This window comes from Elephantulus edwardii, unplaced genomic scaffold (genome assembly GCF_000299155.1).
Source record: "Elephantulus edwardii isolate Elephantulus edwardi_28Jun2011 unplaced genomic scaffold, EleEdw1.0 scaffold00022, whole genome shotgun sequence".
Classification (NCBI taxonomy): domain Eukaryota; kingdom Metazoa; phylum Chordata; class Mammalia; order Macroscelidea; family Macroscelididae; genus Elephantulus; species Elephantulus edwardii.
This window is the reverse complement of record NW_006399772.1, coordinates 10,821,676-10,841,378: the sequence shown is the minus strand read 5'-3', so window position 1 is coordinate 10,841,378 and position 19,703 is coordinate 10,821,676. Positions and strand designations below refer to the sequence as shown.

General features: G+C 40.3%; 1 protein-coding gene across 1 annotated transcript in view; it reads right to left on the bottom strand.

Moving 5' to 3' along the window:
- The window catches only part of SLC26A4 (solute carrier family 26 (anion exchanger), member 4), an 89,811-nt gene that overhangs the window by 27,944 nt on the left and 42,164 nt on the right, over nt 1–19,703 (bottom strand). The window contains exons 8-12 of the mRNA XM_006882690.1: nt 15,816–15,963; nt 13,020–13,133; nt 5,458–5,535; nt 5,218–5,313; nt 3,523–3,629 (exon numbers count right to left, since the gene is read on the bottom strand). Of these exons, the coding sequence (XP_006882752.1) occupies nt 3,523–3,629; nt 5,218–5,313; nt 5,458–5,535; nt 13,020–13,133; nt 15,816–15,963 (543 nt within the window). The remainder of the gene's footprint in view (nt 1–3,522; nt 3,630–5,217; nt 5,314–5,457; nt 5,536–13,019; nt 13,134–15,815; nt 15,964–19,703) is intronic.

The window sequence follows — 19,703 nt, the reverse complement described above, 5'->3', positions numbered from 1 at the left end:
GACTCTTCAGAGAGTTAAGAGAAATAGGCAGCATCATACATTCACGTGCATAACAGTTTATAGGACAAACATAGCATACTCACATATGTTTCATCTTAAGGTCCACTATAACTTTGAAGGGGAGCTCTGAGTGACTGTGGCTTAGTTGAGTGAGGAGTTGTGCTGCCAACTCAAAGGCATGTGGTTCGAATCTACCAGTGCACAGCGGGAGAAAGATGGAAAAATCTCCTCCTTTGAGATATACTGCCTCTAAAATTCACTACCGGGTCAGTTATAAATTGTTTCTGACTTAGATAACTGCACATAACAACATAGCTTTTAAAGGGAGCTCTGGTGGCGTACGTAGTCCATAAAGAGTTGCATTGCTAACCCGAAGGAGGTTCGAACCCACAACCTGCTCCTTAAGAGAAAGTTGGGCAGTCTCTAGAAATGTGCCTTTTATAGCCTCAGGAACCCAAAGGAGATTCAACTATTTCTGACTCAATGGAAGTGAGTGAGCATAACCTTGAAAAGTTTCCTGAGAGGTACAGTCTCTGATCAACCTTAACCTAAAGGGTGGTGGTTCAAACCTATCAGCAGAAGAAAGGCTGGTGATTGGCCTCTATGAAGATTATAGCCAAGAAAACCCTTTGGGGCAGTTCTACTTCATAGCACTAGGGGTTGCCATGAGTTGGAATGCACGCCACAGCAATGTGTGTGGCTTTACTTTGAGGAGTGTTTTTAAAATTTTTAATCCTGAAAGTCCAGTAATATTATCTTCATTTGTTTTAGATGAGTAAACTCAGGTCCAGAGAAAGGGCGGGCCTACAGGCATGGAATCAGTCAGTCTTTAGCCTGTAGGTCTTCTAAGCTTGGCGCAGTGCCTGGTACTCTCTTGTGAATGATGGTAATTTCCTGACGAAATATGGAGTCTGCAAGTGATCATATTAGTCTCATTTTATAGAAATAGGAGCCTAAGAGGACTGGAAATAAGCACTTCCTGCTAACCAGACTCTTGATTTCCTGTTCCTGATGCAATCAAATAAATCCTATGATTCTTCAAGCATAACTAGGGACATGTGTTAAATACAGTTTGTGAAGAGAGAGTATCTGTTTGGGGTACTTTGAGCAATGTGCTCTCTGGACCCATGTTGTCATTATGAAATACTGCTTTTTATTGGCTCCAAGACTACTTGCCAAATCAGCTAAAAAGTGCTCCTGATTTCTCCTCAGCTTGTGCTGCTGTGTCAATTTTTAACCTAAAGCACCTCAGGGAAACAATCTCTCCTTCATACTCCTCTCCCCAGCCACAAACTCAAAAGGAAGAGTGTGAGAGGAGGTATCTTCTGAGTACTTTCTGAATCATTTCCCAGCAGCAAATTGGGCTCCTTGGGAGATTGTCAGCTCTCCTGGCCCCTGGGCATCCATTAAGGTGCTGAGACAATAAACACAAGCCTTCTGGGTAGATACCAACCTGTCAGGGTAAAGAAGGGGAGGGCAGGGGCGAGAGGGATCACTGGTTAAGGGGCAGGAAAAACAGGCCTGTGCTAAGCTGAAGACTTTTGTGTTGATGTCTTCCCAGGTTTTTTGGTCCTTCATGCCCAAAGCAGACAGAGAAGGGGCCAGAAGTCCAGGAAGAACAGAATGCTGAGGAGGAGAGACTGTTACTTGCCTTAACCCATAGCAGGAGAGTCTTTCAAGGGTCAGAACAGAATTTTTAAAAGCCAGCTCAAAAAAAAAAAGCCAGCTTCAGTCTCCCACCCACTTACAAGTTATTTCACATTATTTTAAATCATGTCTTTGCTGCTTCCCTCTGCATGTGATCTAATTATGTCTACTGCATATGATCTAATTATATCTGCTTGTCTTAGCCTTTATTTGGTATATGTCTTATTTGGCAGGTTTTAAGGAATTTTACCTACTGTTCACTTGTCCTACTATGCGTTACAGACTGTGGCGACCTCTTGTTCTCAAATGAAGAAAGGAAACTAAATATATTGGGACACTGTCTTGTCTGAGCTTTGGGCCAGGAGCTGAGATCTCATTTCACTTGATGAATAAACTACAAAACCATCTCAGTCTTTCCGTTAAGTCTCACAGTGACATCAAAGGAAAGCCTTGGAGTAGAGCATGTGACTGGCGGATAGATTTTAGAGTGAGCTAGATCTGAGTTCAAATCCTCACTCTGCCATTTATTAGCTGTGTGAGTTCAGGCAAGGTTCTTAACCTTTTTGAGGTAGGATCTTCTCACTTAGAGAATGAGAATAATAAAACCTGCTCACAGGATTTGTTTGAAGATTAAATATAACTCATGTACTGTGTCATTGTGTGCTTACTTCATAGAAGCATTCAATATATAGTAACAAGGTGCACTTTTTTTAAAAGCCATGAATTCTTTTCTATGCATCTGAAAGTTGAACAATGAGTAAGGATGACAGAAGAATTGATGTGCTTGAACTGTGGTAGAGGAGAAGAGTACTGAATGTCCTATGGACTGGCTGGCAAAAGAACAAACAGGTCTGTCTTCAAGGAAGTGTAGCCAGAGTGCTCTTTAGAGGTAAAGGTGATGAAATTTCATCTCACACACTTTAGGCATGTTATCAGAAGGGGTCAGTCTTCAGAAAAGGACATTACAAATTTGAACAATTCTTTCAATTGCCCTCACCCCATCCACCCATCAAATTGTACGATCCAATGATTAATCCCCTGTCCCCCCTGTACATCCACATCTCTCTGCTTCCAGCCTCTACCACCCCTTCTGGATCCTTATACGCATTCTACAATTTTGTAAATAAACTAGTGGGGAAAAAAAGTCAGCTTGGTGGGGGGACGGGAAGGAGAGGGGGTAAAATGTGCAAAAATGAATGAATGAAAATCTAATTTTTCTGTAAATTTTTTTGGTCACATTAAAATGAGAATGAAGACAAAAACTTCTATTTAAAAAAGAAAAAAATACCCATTACACTGGGAAATGTGGAGGGTTATAGAAAGAGGAAGACCCTCAACATGATGGACAGACACAGTGACTGTCACAATAGGTTCAATCATATCAGAGAGAGTGACAAGGGACAGATAGGACAAGGTTCAGATTTGTTGTTCATAGGGACTCTATGAGCATAGTCAACTCAATGGCATCTACCAACAACAGTATTTATAGGAGGCCTGGTGGTGCAGTGGCTAAGTGCTCAGCTATTAACTGTAGTTGTTGACCATTGAGTCAGGACCAACTCACAGTTCACCTTCCAGTGAATTTACAGAGGCAGTAAATTGTACCAGAAGAGACCGCCCTTCTTTCTCCTGAAGAGCAGCTGGTGAGTTTGAACCGTGTTCCTGAGTTAGTAGAACAACTTCTTACCACTAAGCCACTAGAGCTCTGTAGGCTGGCTGTTCAAACCCACCAGGGATAAACCCACGTGGGATAAAGATCTGGCAGTGTGCTTCTGTAAAGATTTACACGTTGGAAACCCTCCTTGGTGCTACAGGTCTCTATGAGCTGATATTGATTTGATAGCAAAGGGTGTGGTTTGGGATTTTGTTACTTACAACTGAACTCTCAGGACCACTGTCAATAATGCAAACATAAGGCCAGCTAGTAAACCAAGATCTAGCCCCAGAATAATGGATGCCAGGCAGGTGAACACCCAGATCACCTAAGGAAAAGACAGAAACAATACCATCAGTTAATTCATGAGGTGCCACCAGGAGAGAGACTACCTGTACAAACAAGATCAATCGTTAAAAGAAAAATGTACAGCCTTTAAAAAATACATTCTGGGTGAGCTCTGGTGGCCTAGTGGCAAGTAGCTGCACTGCAATTCCAGAGATGAGCGGTTCGAATCCACCAGAAGCTCTGCTGGAGAAGGAGGGACAATCTCCTCCTGTACCAGTCAGATCTGATTTGACAGTACACACACACACACACAAAATTAAAATAAAATAAAAAATATATATTCTTTATTCATTTCATATTTATATAAACTAGAAATTGGCCTTCCCAATATAAGTCAATTGTTTAATTTTACTTCATATCTTTTTCATTTTTTAAAAAATAGTGAATGAATCACATGCTTCAGAGGGAAATACTATTTAAAACAGTGAACACTGGACACTTACGGTGCCAAACTTCACCACCAGCCCCAACCTTCTTCACTATTGTATCCTCTTTTACTAGCATGTAAGGAGCCCTGCTGGTATAGTTGATCATATGATACATTATAAACTGGAAGACCAAGAGTTCAAACCCACTTGAGAGAAGAAGGTGCACAATCTCTTTCCATAAAGACCAGCAGCCTTGGAAAACTGATGGAGGGTTATTTTATGAGTCAGATTTGACTAATGGCAATGAATTTGGGTTTTATTTGGGTGTATACAGGCTTTTCCTAGGTATTTTTTTGTTTTCAAATACAAGCAAGTATGACTATTCAAGCCATGGAACAAAACCAAAACCTATAACTTACAACTCACTGACATCAAGACAGTTCTGACTTGTAGTGATGCTCTAATCAGATTTCCAAGACTGTCAATCTTCATGAGAGATGACAGGCCATCACTGTCCCGGGAAGAAGCTGGTGAATTTAAACAGGAGAGATGCTTGACTTTTGGTGACCAGTCGAACAATATGCCACAGGCTGTGCGACCAGAGCTTGATAGAACTACACAGCATGTCCTGGCTCCTCGTCCTTTAGCATATTGTGCACATGGTCCTCTTCTGCAGTGGTCTTTTTATGGAACTATTTGTCATGGAGACCTTTATGCATCATCCTATGTGAAGGCTTTCTCGATCTCTTTATCTATCCTGGTTTAAGTTAGGGCAGAACCTGGAAGGATTTTCCTGCTGATGTTAATACATTATTTCTCAGAATAGCTATGCAGTGGGTGACTGATGGGGATGATCATCAGTTTGGCTTTCCATATTTTGTTTTTGTTCTTGAATTTTTTTTTTCTTGTTTTGTTCTTTTAAGTTTTAGTATTTGTTTTTTTTGGCTTTGAAAGGCCAAGGAGTGCATGAATAAGTTTCATCTGGGCAATACGCTAAAAACGGGTCTCTCCAGAGGTACAGGGCATTCACTAAACGGTTCCTGTGGAGGACAGTCCGCCTTAGTTTACACACAGGGTTCGTATTGTGTGCTGGCATCTCCAAAGCATGATAATATTGAGGAGAAAAGAAGACACAGATATGGCAGGAAGTATGTGCAAGGAAAGCATGATTTCAGAGGAAAAGGGCGGGCAGTTTCTTACCGCATCGATCTTATTCTGTCTCCACAGACGGGGAACATCACACACTTGCATAAACATTCCTTTCAGGTTGGCAATCACAACACCTGCCAAGACCGACTGCCGAGAGAGACAGGGGAGGCTCTGTTACTCAGGGGGATGGTTTCCCAGGTGACAATTCTTACCTCCCCTGTTAGGTCTCTGGTTGTGGGAATAGTGAAGGGAAATGACTCAATCAGTGTGTAGAGAGGTGGGGTCACATACCTTCTGCAAGGGTTCCAGCAGCTTTCCCAGGGCAACAATGGCAATCAGGACAATCACAGCAGAGAGGATGCCAGCAACCTGAAAGACACACATGTCCGGTGAACACAGCCCGGCCTCGGCCCTCGTGTCTTCTGCTCACTGTGTACATGAGACGACCATTGACGGACACCCTGAGTGACTTCCCACGTCCCCCTTGTGCTCACTACTATAGAAAGAAATGAAAACCATCTGCTGAAATGATACCAATGTGAGCAAAATTAGAAAATGTGTATTATTAATGCTTTGGCAGAGAGGGATCCTGTGGCTCAGTGGTTAAAAAATTGGCTGCTATCAAGAAGGTCAGCAGTTAGAATCCAGAAGCGGTTCCTTAATAGAAAGATGGGGTAGTCTGGGCTCGTGAAGATTTATAGCCTTGGAAACTGGAAACCCTACAGGGCAATTGTACAGCAGAGACGTTTGGGAGAATGTACACATTGAGGAAAGCCAGTTTGCCCTGTGTCTTGTTTGGACATATTAACAGTGATCAGTTGCCATGAAGTCAATGCTGATCCACACAGGGCGCAGACTGTCAGAGCAGACATGTGCTCCATAGGGTTTTTGGGGGGTTCTGTTTGTTTGTTTGGTTGGTTTTTTGTTTGGTTTTTTTTTTCTCCATAGGGTTTTAAATGTAAATTGTCATGTCTTTTTTACTGAGACTTCTCTAGCCAGACTTAAACCTCCAACGTTTTGGTTAACAACCACGCACTTCACCATCTGTACCACCCAGGGATTTGTACAAAGAACTAGAGCTGGAGAATCAAAAGGGAAGAACTCGCTCAGAACTTCTCAAGCTGAAAGAACTGAAAAACAAATTCAAGCCTCTAGTTAGAGCACTGAGAGATGCTATGGGCAAAATCTTGAATGATCCAGGAAGCATCCAAAGAAGATGGAAAGAACATACAGAGAGTCACTGCATCAAAAACAATTGGTTGTCACGGAAAAATGTTAGGAAGTGCAATATGAGCAAGAGCCAATGACAGTTGAGGAAGAAGTTCAAGCAGCTGTGAAGGTACTGGCAAAAAATAAGACCCCGCAACTGATGCAATACCAAATGGCATGTTTCAACTAACAGATACAGTCCTGCACAGGCTCATCTGTTTATGCCAAGAAATTTGGAGGACAGTTATTCAGCCAACTGTTTGCAAGAAATCCATATTTGTTTCCATTCCCAAGAAAGGTGATCCAACAGAATGTGGAAATTATCAAACAATATCATTAATATTACACACAAGCAAAATATTGCTGAGGATCATCCAAAAAATGGCTAGAACAGTTCACTGACAGAGAACTTCCAGAAGTGAAAGCTAGGTTTAGAAGAGGCGGTGGTACCAGAGATGTAATAGCTGATGTCAGATGTTCCTGGCCGAAAGCTGAGAATACTAGAAGAATGTCTGGTTTTTATTGACTATGCAAAGGCATTTGACTGTATGGATCATAACAAATTATGGCTAACATTGAGAAGAATGGCAACCTCAGAACACATAATTATGCTAATATAAAATCTATAACTAGACCAGGTAGTTGTGCAAACAGAGCAAGGGGTCTGTACATGGTTTAAATCAGGAAAGGTGTGCATCAGCATTGTATCCTTTCTCCAAATCTATTCAATCTGTACTCTGAGCAATTCAAGAAGCCGGACTCTATAAAGAAGAATGTGGTGTCAGGATCAAAGGAAGACACATCAACAACCTGCATTATGAAGAGGACACATCCTTGTTTACTAATAATAGTAAAGAGGACTTGAAATGCTTGCTGCAAGAAGATCAAAGAATACAGTCTTCAATATGGATGACAGCTCAACATCAAGAAAACAAAAATCTTTACCACTGGACCAAATGAGCAACATCATGATTGATGGAGAAAAGATTGAAGTTGTCAATAATTTCATCTTACTCAGATTCATAACCAACACCCATGGTACCAGCAGTCAGGAGATCAGGAGATTTATTGTAATGGGAAAGTCTGCAGTCAAGGACCTCTCCAAAGTACTGATGAGCAATGATGTCAGTTTGAGGACTAAGGTGCACCTGGTTCTGTCCATGGTCTTCAGTCGCTTGCTATATATCTGAGATTTGGGCAATGTTTAAGGATGACAGAAGAAGAACTGATGCCTTCGAGCTGTGGTGTTGAAGAGTACTTAATATCCCAAAGACTGCCAAAAGAATAAACAGGTATATCTCGAAGAAAGTGTAGCCAGAGTGCTCCTTGGAGGCAAAAGTTATAACGCTTTGTCTCATATATTCTTGGAAAAGTGGAGGAAAGATGAAAGTGAGGAAGACCCTCAACTAGATGGATTGTCACAGTAACTGCAGTAATGGACTCATGTATGTCAAGGATTGTGAGGACGACAGGATTGGAGAGGGTTCAGATCTATTGTTCATAAGGTCACCATGAGTCATACTCAACTTGACAGCATCTAACAACAACAAGGGATTCTGAATACAGTCTTGACATCACTTCAGGAGACCAAACCTCTAGTTATCTGTCATAGCAGGAATCATTGACCACCTCCCTTTCCTCCACAATACATTTCAAACTCCACTTATTGCCATTGGAACCAATTCATAGCTGACCCTCTAAAGAATTTCTGGAGTCTGTAAATTGCATAGGAAGAGATTTCCCATCTTTCTCCCATGGGGCCACTGGTGGATTCGAACCACTAGGTAGGACTGGCCTTTGAGTTAGCAGAACCACTCTCTCTATGCCACCACAGCTCCCTTTATCCCAACAATATGTCATATGGAAATAAATTCTTATAGCTCGAATGATTTAATCTTGAATTCTTTTGCATCATTGAAGCAAGAGCAATAGAAATGATTTTGATAACACTTTGTACTGGTAGCACATGGCTCCCACCAGTCTTAGAGAAAACAAATCCACCAGCCATATTACAAGTTAAAAATGTCACATCTGCTTCACGGGTGATTATGACAGAGGCTGTCTCTCAGCAGGCCCAGGCATCTGCCCCTCAGTGACTTTTAACAGTGGTTGGTGGATTTTAACAGTGACTGCAAAACACACAGAAGCTTCAAAAATCTTTACCTTCACTGCCAAAAAGCTCTCCTAAGATAGAGAGAGGCTGAGGGAGTGGGGCTACTCTCTGCTTTGATTAGCTCATCAGTGAATTGTCTGCTGGGACAGCTGGAGCGGAAGTGAAGAACAGAAGCTCTGAAATAAAGGAGGAGACAGGAAACCAGAGGCAGAGCAATCAGAGAAGAGGCAATAAAAATTACATGGAGCCCAATCACTAAGTCATGCTAGAGGCTAGAGTGAAGGAGAGAGACAGAAGGAAACAGAAATAGAAAATGAGAACACGTAAGGAAATTTCACAGTCACACTAATTCGTGGAAAACAGATCATTTATGTTCAGATGACAGTTGGCCAAGCCTAAGGCTATATTACATATAACTAAACAGTTTGTTTTGTGTATCCAGGCCTGTGATGTAATGTTCTTGGATTCTTAGCTCTGTCTTCAGGTTCCCGGTACCTTGGTGAAGGTCAGCTATGAGTCAGTTCTGACTTAACAGTAAGTAACAACTACCAACTCCAAGCAAGGGTGCTGATAACCTCCTCCCCTCGTTTCTTCCCTCCTGGCCTCTCTCCTCTCCTCTCCTTCCTCCCATGCATTTAAATCACCAGCTGCTATCCAGATGACTCAAATTCACGGTGGTACAAACTCCTGGTGACTCCCATTCAGGACAATCCCATGTGTGTCAAAAATAAAACTAGATGCCATACGGTTTTCCATGGCAGCTTTTTCAGAAGAGGCCTTTCTTCCAAGGTGCCCATGGGAAGAATCCATCCTTGATTTTTTTTTTTAATAGTTTATTATTTTGTGTGTGTGTACCATCAAATCGGATCTGACTAGTACAGGAAGAGATTGTCCCTCCTTCTTCGGCAGAGCAACTGGTGGATTCGAACCACACACCTCTAGGATTGCAGTGCAGTTTCTTGCCACTAGACCACCAGAGTTCACCAAAACTCTATCCTTGAAACATCTGGTTAGGACCTAAGCATGTTAAATATCTGTACCTGTCAGACTTTTCCATGTAGTTTCTTACCCAATATTTATAGTCTTTCACATGCCCATTGAGCCTCAATGACAAGAAATATGGAAATTTGGGGATAGAGATCACAATCAACTGCTTAACTCATGCGAGAGAGTATTACTATTATGTTGTTGTTACTACTACTGCTACTACTACTTACACCTACTCAAAGTATCATAGACAGATGACAGAAGAAGAATTGATGACTTTGAGCTAAAATCGTGAAGAAAAGTACTGAATCTCACATTGACCACCAAAACAAACAGGGATGGCTTGGGGAAGGTGCAGCCAGAGTGCTCCTTAGAGTTTCATCTCACATACTTTGCGCATGTTGCTAGGAGAGGCTATTCGTTGGAGGGGGACATCATGCTTGGGAAGGTGGAGAAATGGCACAAAAAAAGACCACAGACCAGGTGAATTGACATAGTGGCAATTGGAAGGGGCTAAAGTGTGTCAGAGATTATGAGAAAAGCACAGATAAGTCAGGGTTCAGGTCTATCGTTCAAAGGGTAACCATGGGTCATACTCGACTCTGTGGCATCTAACAACAAAAAAGCATATATAATATATATAATAATAAGCCCTAATTATGAGGACCAAAGGCTAGTTTTGGTCATTTTATTAAAATTGGTAAGGGATTAATCACCTTTTCGTACTTTATTAGGTGGGCTTTAGGGAAGCACTATAGATTTTATATCCATGAGTAGGTTTGATGACTATGAAATTCTTCTGTAAGTGTAATCAGCTAAAGAGTAGCTTGCAATTAGAACTATCTTTTCCATGAGTCAGTAGGAGTCAGAAAAGGGGTAGGATGGAAAGAACAGACTGCAATGAATAGCTCTTTTGCAACCTGTATTTGTGTTGAAAAGTTGATGCCCACCAACATTCATTCTTCTGTTCATTCACTCAGCAGTAAATGCTGAAAAGTCATTCCTTCTTACATGCCAGGTGCAAAATACATTTCACAGATACTAAGACTGTGTTCCCACCTTCTGAGTTGATGATGACTAGAACAATAAGCATTTACAAATACATGCCAGGACTTTATTGAAACCTCACAACATCTCAATGAAGTGACGCAATTATTTTCCCATTTTGTAAATGCAGAAATCGGGGTTCTAACACAACAGAAGGCATGAGAACAATGAGGGGAGACTTGCCAATTTATTCGGTCATGAGTTCCTGGATTTCAGTCCAGACACTTAGACTTTTAACCTCAGAACTTAGTTTCTATTTCAGTAATTAAATATCAAGCCATTTCTGAGTGAGATTCATTCTTCAATGCTGAAATGTTGGCATCCTTCATTCCTAAATATAATACATGCCTGTGTGTGGCAGGGGATATTAGTTTACAAGCACACTATTATACCCCCAAGTCACCTGCCAAGGAGGTCATTTTACATGGGCATTCTTATTGGAGAGGCCAACCTGTGCCTCATTAGAGTCTGACAGTAACAGCAGGAGATTGGATATCAGCAGTTTGGAATTTACCTGTACCCACCTAAAGGTAATGTGTTCTGGGGAGCTTCATCTAAAAAGAAAGCAGCATATATTGCCTCTGCTGACAGCTGGGGTACAATCTTAGCCATGAGCCCTGACCATGTCTCCCTGATCATAGATCCCTAGTTATGCCCCTTGGGACATTACTGGCCTGCATTATTTTACCTGATCTAGAAATGGGGTAGGTGGTGAAAAGTAAAGTAAAAAGAAAAAAATGAAAATGTAATAATAAAGAGAAATATTTTGAAAAAGAGATGGAAACAACCCAAGTGCCCATCAACAAACAAATGGATAGAGAAGCTGTGGTATATTCACATAATTGAATACTACGCAGCACTGAAAACCAAGGAACTCATAAAATACACAAAAATGCGTGACTCTGGAGGACAGCATGCTGAGTGAAATATCTCAGTCACAAAAGGACAAATATTGCATAGTGCCACTGTTATAAAACAGGACTGACATGGGAGTTGGGGGGAAATTAAGAAAAGAGGGCATAAATAATAAACATTGCATTTAAATAGATGAGGAAAATAACTGTCTAATAGAAATAAATGATTAGGTATTATTTGCATGACAACAGTCCAGAATAAGAGGTGCATAGCAAAGTAGACTGGGGTTGGGAGTAGGGAGGAAAATGTGCTACAATGAATGAATGGAAATCCAGGTTCTCTGTTAACTTTTGTTAAAATCTCAATTAAAAAAATTCTGTTTAAAAGGAACTAGGAATTGGATGAGGCCCATTTTTGCCCCCCAACGCTAAAGATCCACCATACATGGGAAGAGAAGACCCCCTGCACCGTGGGGATGATTTGCGTTCCCTGGGGTCAGCCACTGCCAAAGCCATTTTTCTCAGTGACTTCCTCTTCCAGTTGTGTCTCTACCTCAATAAGACCCTATTTCAAGACTAAGCATAATACTTTTCTAGCCATTAAGTTTTACTTGGTTCTCCTTTGCATTTCCAACTCTTAAATAATATTTCTGTCTGCCTTGGGAAGAGTAAGCCCTCCAGGCACAAATAGTACAATTTCATAGCCTGCTCTTTGACTCCATGTATAAGGTTAGTACCTCTGACTTCCTGTCTACTTGTGTGACCTTTGAGAATGGAGTCAGAACTTTTTTTTTTTGAGGGAAGGGCTAAGAAGAGATTAACAGGATGCAGGATTTCTGGTTCCTTTGTAAAACCAGCACCTTAAAACAAGGCCTAAATTTTCAAATTTATGCTCATCAAAGTCATGTTGGAACTATTTTGGTCATCTTGTGAAGCACCTTTAAAACTAGATTTGAAAACTCAAAGTCAAATTCATCACAGTCAAGTTGAAACTGATTTATAGCTGATCGTTTGTCTGGGTTTTCCAAGGTTATAAATCACTTGGGAGGGGATTGCCCATGGCCAAGGTTAATTCTACATTCAAACTTGAGGAACAAAAACCTTAGGAAGAAATGCCAAAATGCTACAACAAAAATATTTTTGGCTTCCAAATTGTTGCTTAATGGGAGCAAAGGCCTTTGAAGGAAGTTCCTGATCCTTGTAAAGGAAATGTGAATACATGCTTTTCATTTTCCTGATAAATACAATCACTTACTAAGCCACAAAGTGTTCTGACTAGGCCCTTTTAATCCCCAGATAACAAATAGGTAACAATCACCGTTGACCGGATTCCATGTAATTTGTTATTGACCCGATGACATGTAATTTGTTATTGTTCCTGGGAAAACAGGTAGCAATCTGCCAGAGGAGCCCCCATACAAAGACTTTGGAGAACTGCTTTTTTAGAAAACTAAAACCATTCATTGTTTTTCTGAGAGGCTTTCAGAGACAAGTATAGGAGCCAGAGAGACCTGGATGGGAGTAGATCAAAGAGCACAAGGCAAGTCCCTCTGTTCTGGGCCTGCTGTTCAGAGACACCTTCTCGACTTGCTCTTTGCAACTGTAAATGAAAGCTGCCGTTTTATCAAGAGGTTGCTCCTTACCTGCGTCTTTCCCCCAGTGCTCTCCTGGACAGCAGTACGTGACAAGGCAGTGGTAGCCACAAAACACGAGAAGAATCCTGAGAAGATGTTGCTGATCCCAAAGGCAATGAACTCCTAGAAGAGAGTGATGTTTCATGTGTAACCTTGGCATGGCCCTCATGGAGTATGTAGGGAGTTCTGGTGGCCTAGTGGTTAAGAAATTGTGCTGCCATCCCAAAGGCATGTGGTTCGAATCCAGCAGCTGCTCTGTGGGACAGTGCGATCTACTACCTCTGAAAAACCTGCTGGAGGGTCAGTTATGGTTCAGGTCCGACTCGACTTCACGCAACAACACAGAGTGTTTCAGCAATGCAAACTCCCAGACCGCCTTCCTGGTAACCCCAATTTCATTTTACTGTAAAAAGCACTAAAGTATCTTTTAAGACCTCAAGAATTTGGACTACAAGAGAGGCTTTATTTTTCAGTTATTTTTTTCCTTTTTATTTTTTTTAACTCATTTTAATGAAAGTTTACAGACTTTGGATTTTCATTCATTCAATGTTGCACTTTTCTCCCTGCCCATCCCTCCCTCCCAATTCACTCTTTTCTCTGAAAAGTAAAAGAAAAACTCTTTCCCTGTTATACAATCCCTCCCCCCAAGTCCACTCCACTGTGCTGCCTTCATTTTGGACTCTTGTCATGACAGTAATAATCACATATCCCTTTTAAACAGTTCTCTCCTTCATCTGTTTCAATGCAGTATACATTATTTATCTCATCTTTCTCAGTCTCCCCTCGACCCCTATGTCAGTCCTGTTTTACAATAGTAGCCCTATGCAATATTTGTCCTTTTGTGACTGAGATATTTTACCAGCATAATGTCCTCTAGGGTCACCCATTTTGTATATTTCATAACTTCCTTGTTTTTCAATGCTGCATAGTATTCCACTATATGAATAAACAATATACAGCTTCTTTATCCATTCGTTTGTTGATGGGCACTTGGGTTGTTTCCAGCTCTTTGCTTTTGTGAACAAAGCCGCAATAAACATGGGTGTGTATATATCTGCTTGGGTGGCAGTTATGATTTCTTTCGGGTATATTTCCAGTAGTGGAATTGCTGGGTCAAATGGTATTTCTATTTGCAACTTTTTGAGAACGCGCCATATAGCCTTTCATAGTGGTTGCATCATTTTAAACTCCCACCAGCAGTGAATACGAGTTCAGTTTTTGCATAACCTTGCCAGCATTTGATGTTTGCTGTTCTGTTAAATTTTGCTATTCTTACTGGGGTACGATGACATCTCATAGTTGTTTTGATTTTCATCTGTCTTAGAGCTAAAGATTTTGAATATTTCTTCATTTGTTTGTTGGTCATTTGAATGTCTTCTTTGGTGAAGTATCTGTTCATATCCTGTGCCCACTTTTGAATTGGGTTATTTAACTTTATCTTGTGGTACATGAGTATTTTATAAATTCTAGATATAAATCCCTTATCTGACATGTCATTACCAAACATTTTTCCCCAGTCTGTGGCTTCTCTTTTTACCCTGTTAGAGAAGTTTTTGGATGTGCATAGGGATTTGATTCTTAGAAGGTCCCATTCATCTATCTTATCCTCTCCTGGTTGTAGATCACAATCATTTTTTTAAGTTTCACAAGAGATAGTAACTGATCTTTTACTAAATTTCATTACCTCTTAGCCCTCACATAAATAATTTTTTCTCTTCCTCACATATTTTCTATGACTGAACATTTGCAATAAAGCGCATTATGATGAGGAAAGCTATTTTGCAGCTATATTAGTAATCACTTAATTGCTATAATTGCTACTCTGTGCTTTCATAAACATAACATACTTACAGATTTGTAAGCAATATAAAATCAGCTCACCTCATATGCTTAAAAAAACTGTTTTGTTGATATTAATTACACACTGAAATTGCCTCAGTTTGAAGTGGTTATACCAGGGGAGCTCTGGTGGCCTACTGGCAAGAAGCTGGGCTGAAATCTTAAAAGCACATGGTTCAAATCCAACATGCTCTGCTGGAGAAGGAGGGGCAATCTCGTCCTGTACCAGTTGGATCCAATTCGACAGTACACACATACAAAAATAATAAAATAAAAAATAAAAATAAAGAAATAAAGTAGTTACACCAGTTATTAATGGTATAACACTATTTTGTAAATATTATCTAGCTGTCATTTAACAAAACTGTGCAGGGGGAGGGGGATTAACCATGGAGTTGTACAATTTGATGGGTGGGGGGAACGGTGAGGGAAATTGGAAGAATCTCTTCTTGAAAACAATGTATTCAAATTTTGTAAATAAACTAGTATTAATTTTTTTTTAACCTAAAGATACTGGGTTGCATAAAGAAGTCTTACTTTTACATAATATGTTATTTTTGCATGCCCTGATGATTACTTCAGCTTATTCCTTTAAAAAGTTGTAACAAAGTGAAAGAGTATCTACATCCCAAAATTAGTTCAGATTAGCAAACATAGAAGGGAAATTTATCTCAGGAAGGAATGGTGGAAGAAATCAATGCTTTCTCCAACAGACACCAGAATCTTCTCCACTTAAGCTTTCTTCTTTTTACTCCTGTAACACTAGCTTGCTGTTATTGTGTGCTGTTGAGTCAGAAACAATCCATAGCTGACCGTCCAGGGGGTTTTCAGAGGCAGTGAATCACGTGGGAGGAGAGCTGGTGGATTTGAACCACAAACTTTAGGGATTGCAGCACAGCTTCTTATCTGTAGACCACCAGAACTCCCTATAACACTATCTTGGGGTGGGGGGAGCATTGGCCATACCTGGTTCCCATCAATGGTGTAATCATGCTTGATGGCATATACTTTTCCTACAGACACAGCAATAGCGTAAGCGACGACAGCGATGGAAAAGGATGCCGTTATCATCTCCGAAAACAAGCTCACAGGAAGCAGCACAGGAGGCAAAAATCTAGTGTGTTTACAAAAGGAGAATAAATACTGAGACAATCTGACCACTTTTCTCTACTTCACCAAATATCATTATCAACTCCGTCACATTTAATCTGACTCAAAAGAACAAAAAGCACTTGAGATGCACAGTGACAGTAGCATTGTTTTGACAAATTTTACTTAAAAGCTAATAGTATTTCACACTTTTTCTTTGTCTGATATCTGAGGGCCTGTAAAAGCTGCATTTTTTTAAACTATTAACCTGCTGTGCATCAGAGATTTGGAGAATTACCAAGGATGACAGAAAAGGAATTGATGTCTTTGAGATGTCTTTGAGTTGTGGTGCTGGAGAAAAGTACTGAGCATCCCATGGACTGCCAAGAAAATGAATAGGTCTGTTCTGGAGAGGGTGAAACCAAGATGCTCTTTGAAAGCAAAGATTTTGAGACTCCATCTCACATACTTTGGGCATGTGGCCAGGAGGGACCAGTCTTTGGAGAAGAATATTATGCTTGGAAGGGTCAAGGGACAGCGCAGGAGAGGAAGATCCTGGATGAGATATAGTAACATAATTACTGGGGTAATGATGGTAGATGTGTCAGAGACAGTGAGACCGGCTCAGGATAGAGCAGGGTTCAGAGCTATTTGCATATATATGGTCACTATAAGTTATAGTCGACTCAAAACAACAACAAATGCTGTCTCATCTATACATGAATGAACTTGGTTTTCTTGATTCTTTATTATCATACAAACTCATGTCATGTCTTTTCAAACTCTAGTTTGAAAGCTAGAGTTAAAACTCTAGTCTAGCTGTAAGAAGCAGTACTGCAATCCTAAAGGCACATTGTTTGAAATAAATCTACCAGCTGCTCCACTGGAGAAGGATAGGCAATTCCTCCTGTAGAGTTAACTGCCTCTGAAAACCTGCTGGAGAGCTAACTATGACTCAGCTCTAACTTGATGGCACAAAACAACAACAAACATTTCTCCTTACACAAGTGTAACTTCACCTTAAAGGTTTTTGAATGTAAAAGACATTCTCACCATGAAATGAGTTCTCCTGTATAATAAGATGTCAGGTCAATTAAAGAAATAAAGATAAAGGTGCTGAAAGTGTTTAAGTAAAAGGAAACATCTAAATCTTAAGAGCCATAACATTTAAAAATCTTCCTGAGGGAGGTATACATATGATATAATTAAACACTTATATGTATATACATTTAACTATCAGTATTTTATAATTATAGTGACTAAAGTACCTCAATTATTGTAGGGTCAAACAGCTATTGTTTATTACATGCATATACCAAATGACAAGACCAGAGCTACTCCATCAAAGGTATTAAGAACTAAACCTAAAAAAAAAAAAGAACTAAACCTAGAAGTTTAACATTATAATGTTGTAAAAAAAAAATTAAAAATTTGGGGGATGATCTTTCTTTGATGACTATCCATATGGTATAATTCTAGAAGTTCCCTGCCAAAAATATCTCCCCTACCTACCTCACTTATGTCTGAAGTTCCTTTAATAGGAAATGACACTTTTTGAAAAAAATATCTGTAATTAGGGAGAGGTGATAAAAAAGATTCTAATAGAAAGAAATCATAGGAATTGAAAACTAGTAAGCACCCTGGATATTGTTACACCAATCTGTCTCATTTTGTTAAAAAATGGGGTGAGGGGAACTGAGAGCCGGGAAAGTGAAGTGACTTGCCCAAGCTCGTGTATTAAGTCTAGACAGGTGAGGTAGACATTAGATGATTGCTGAGGTATCAAGTTCTACCCTTGTGTCCTTCCTTTCCCCACAGATGAGGCTATCTGATTCCCCACTTTCAGACTCCTGTTCTCCCCACATCCTATCCTAGCCTACATGTTGGCTCTAGGCAGATAGGATGTTGAGAATCTTGACCCAGCACTTGAATGACTTGATATCACATTAGCTGCTAGTCTGAGTGTGATTTTGGGCCTCACTTCTTAAAACTAGACCTCTATCTTATTTCTAAGCCTCAGTCAATCTTAGTTCAAGAAACTTGGCTATGTCATAACTTTCCAGTCCAAGAGAGGTCTAGTTTTGGCAGCAGCCTAATATCATGACTTGCCTGTCTGTTGTTGTATGCCATGGAATCAAAACACCAACCCATAGCTGACCTTCCAGTGGGTTTTTAAAGGCAGTAAATCACAAGGGAGGAGCTTGCTCATCCTTCTCCCACAGAGCAACTGGTGGACTCGAACTATCGGCCTCTGGGATTGTAGTGCAGCTTCCTACCACTACACCACCAGAGCTCCCTTGTGTGCCTATCTAGTTCTCCAAACATTGCCAGTTTTTACTAAAAGATAAAGCACAAACACTTGAAATTAAAGGGGCTAAATGCTAACCCCATCACTCCATAAGCAACTTTATGACTTTGGGGAAATTATTTCACCTTGCCAAGTCTCATTTTCTTCGGCTATTAATTAGAGATGATATACTCTTCTTCTTAAGGATATTGGGAGGATTACAAGAGCTCTGCATGAGCAATTAATCAATGCCTGCACTCATGAGAAGTGCTCAGTGAATGTTCATTATTGTTGCTTTATGTCTTCATGTTGGAATGCATAGGTGACACCGCTAGTGTGTTTTCAGAGGCTGTAAATCACATGAAAGGAGATTGCCCATCTTTCTCCCTTGAAATAACTGGTGAATTCAAACCATGTGACTTTGGTTGGCAGTACAGTACCTTACCATACTAGAAAAGTAAATGCTTGGAGAGCCTAAATGTGCTACTCATACTCCTACCATCCAATTGTCCTGGGCCTTAACAAGGCCAATTATTTACCCCAGCCTAATGCCCTGCCTGGACATCTTATCCTATAAGTTGACTTTTCCACTAGCTCTTACTTTTCAAGTTCTATACTTATTCGAAGACCTTGTCTGGCTCTATCATGAGATTAAGACTACTGGTAATATTTAAAGTAATAAAGTGCAAATATTTTCTGAAAATGACAGAAATAGACTACTACAAGTTCAAAATGCCAATAAAAAGAACAGTGAGATAAACATGACACCAGTGTCACATTTTTGTTTTAAATTAGCCCTGAACATAAGATAAACCACTTCTTGTTGTTGTTGAGTACCATCAAGTGGGAACTGACTCAGAGCTGACCCTCCAGCAGGTTTTCAAAGGCAGAAGATCCCAAGGGAGGAGATTGCCCATCCTTCTCCCACAGAGTAGCTGGTGGATTCAAGCTGCTACTTTCCAATTAGAAGGAAATGCAGCTTTGGGGAAGCACACAGGAAAGGACCGCAGTAACTCTGTTGACCTCAAACCTGCTGTTCTTCTACATGTCAGACTTTGAAGTACAAACAAAGCAGAGCAAATAACCTTAAAAAAAATAATAATGGTCTAGGGGTTGAGGGTGGGGGAAACCAAGAGGCCAAGGAGTTTGGTGGGTGAAGGGAAGGAGTGAAGGAGAAAAAAAAACAACACACACCACAAAAAAACACCAAACAATGTATATGAATGAAACACAATAAACAAAAAAATTATAGTGGTCTAACATTCAGAAGAGGGAGGAAAAAAAAATATATATATCCCCCACCACCGCCAGAACAGTAATGACATTTTTAATCTTTGTAAACTATACTAACATTCAGAAGAGGGAGAGAGAAAAAAAATATATGTTATGCATCAGAGAGTTGGACAATGACCAAGGAGGATAGAAGGAGAATTGATGCCTTTGAGCTGTGGTGCTGGAGAAGAGTATTGAGAATACCA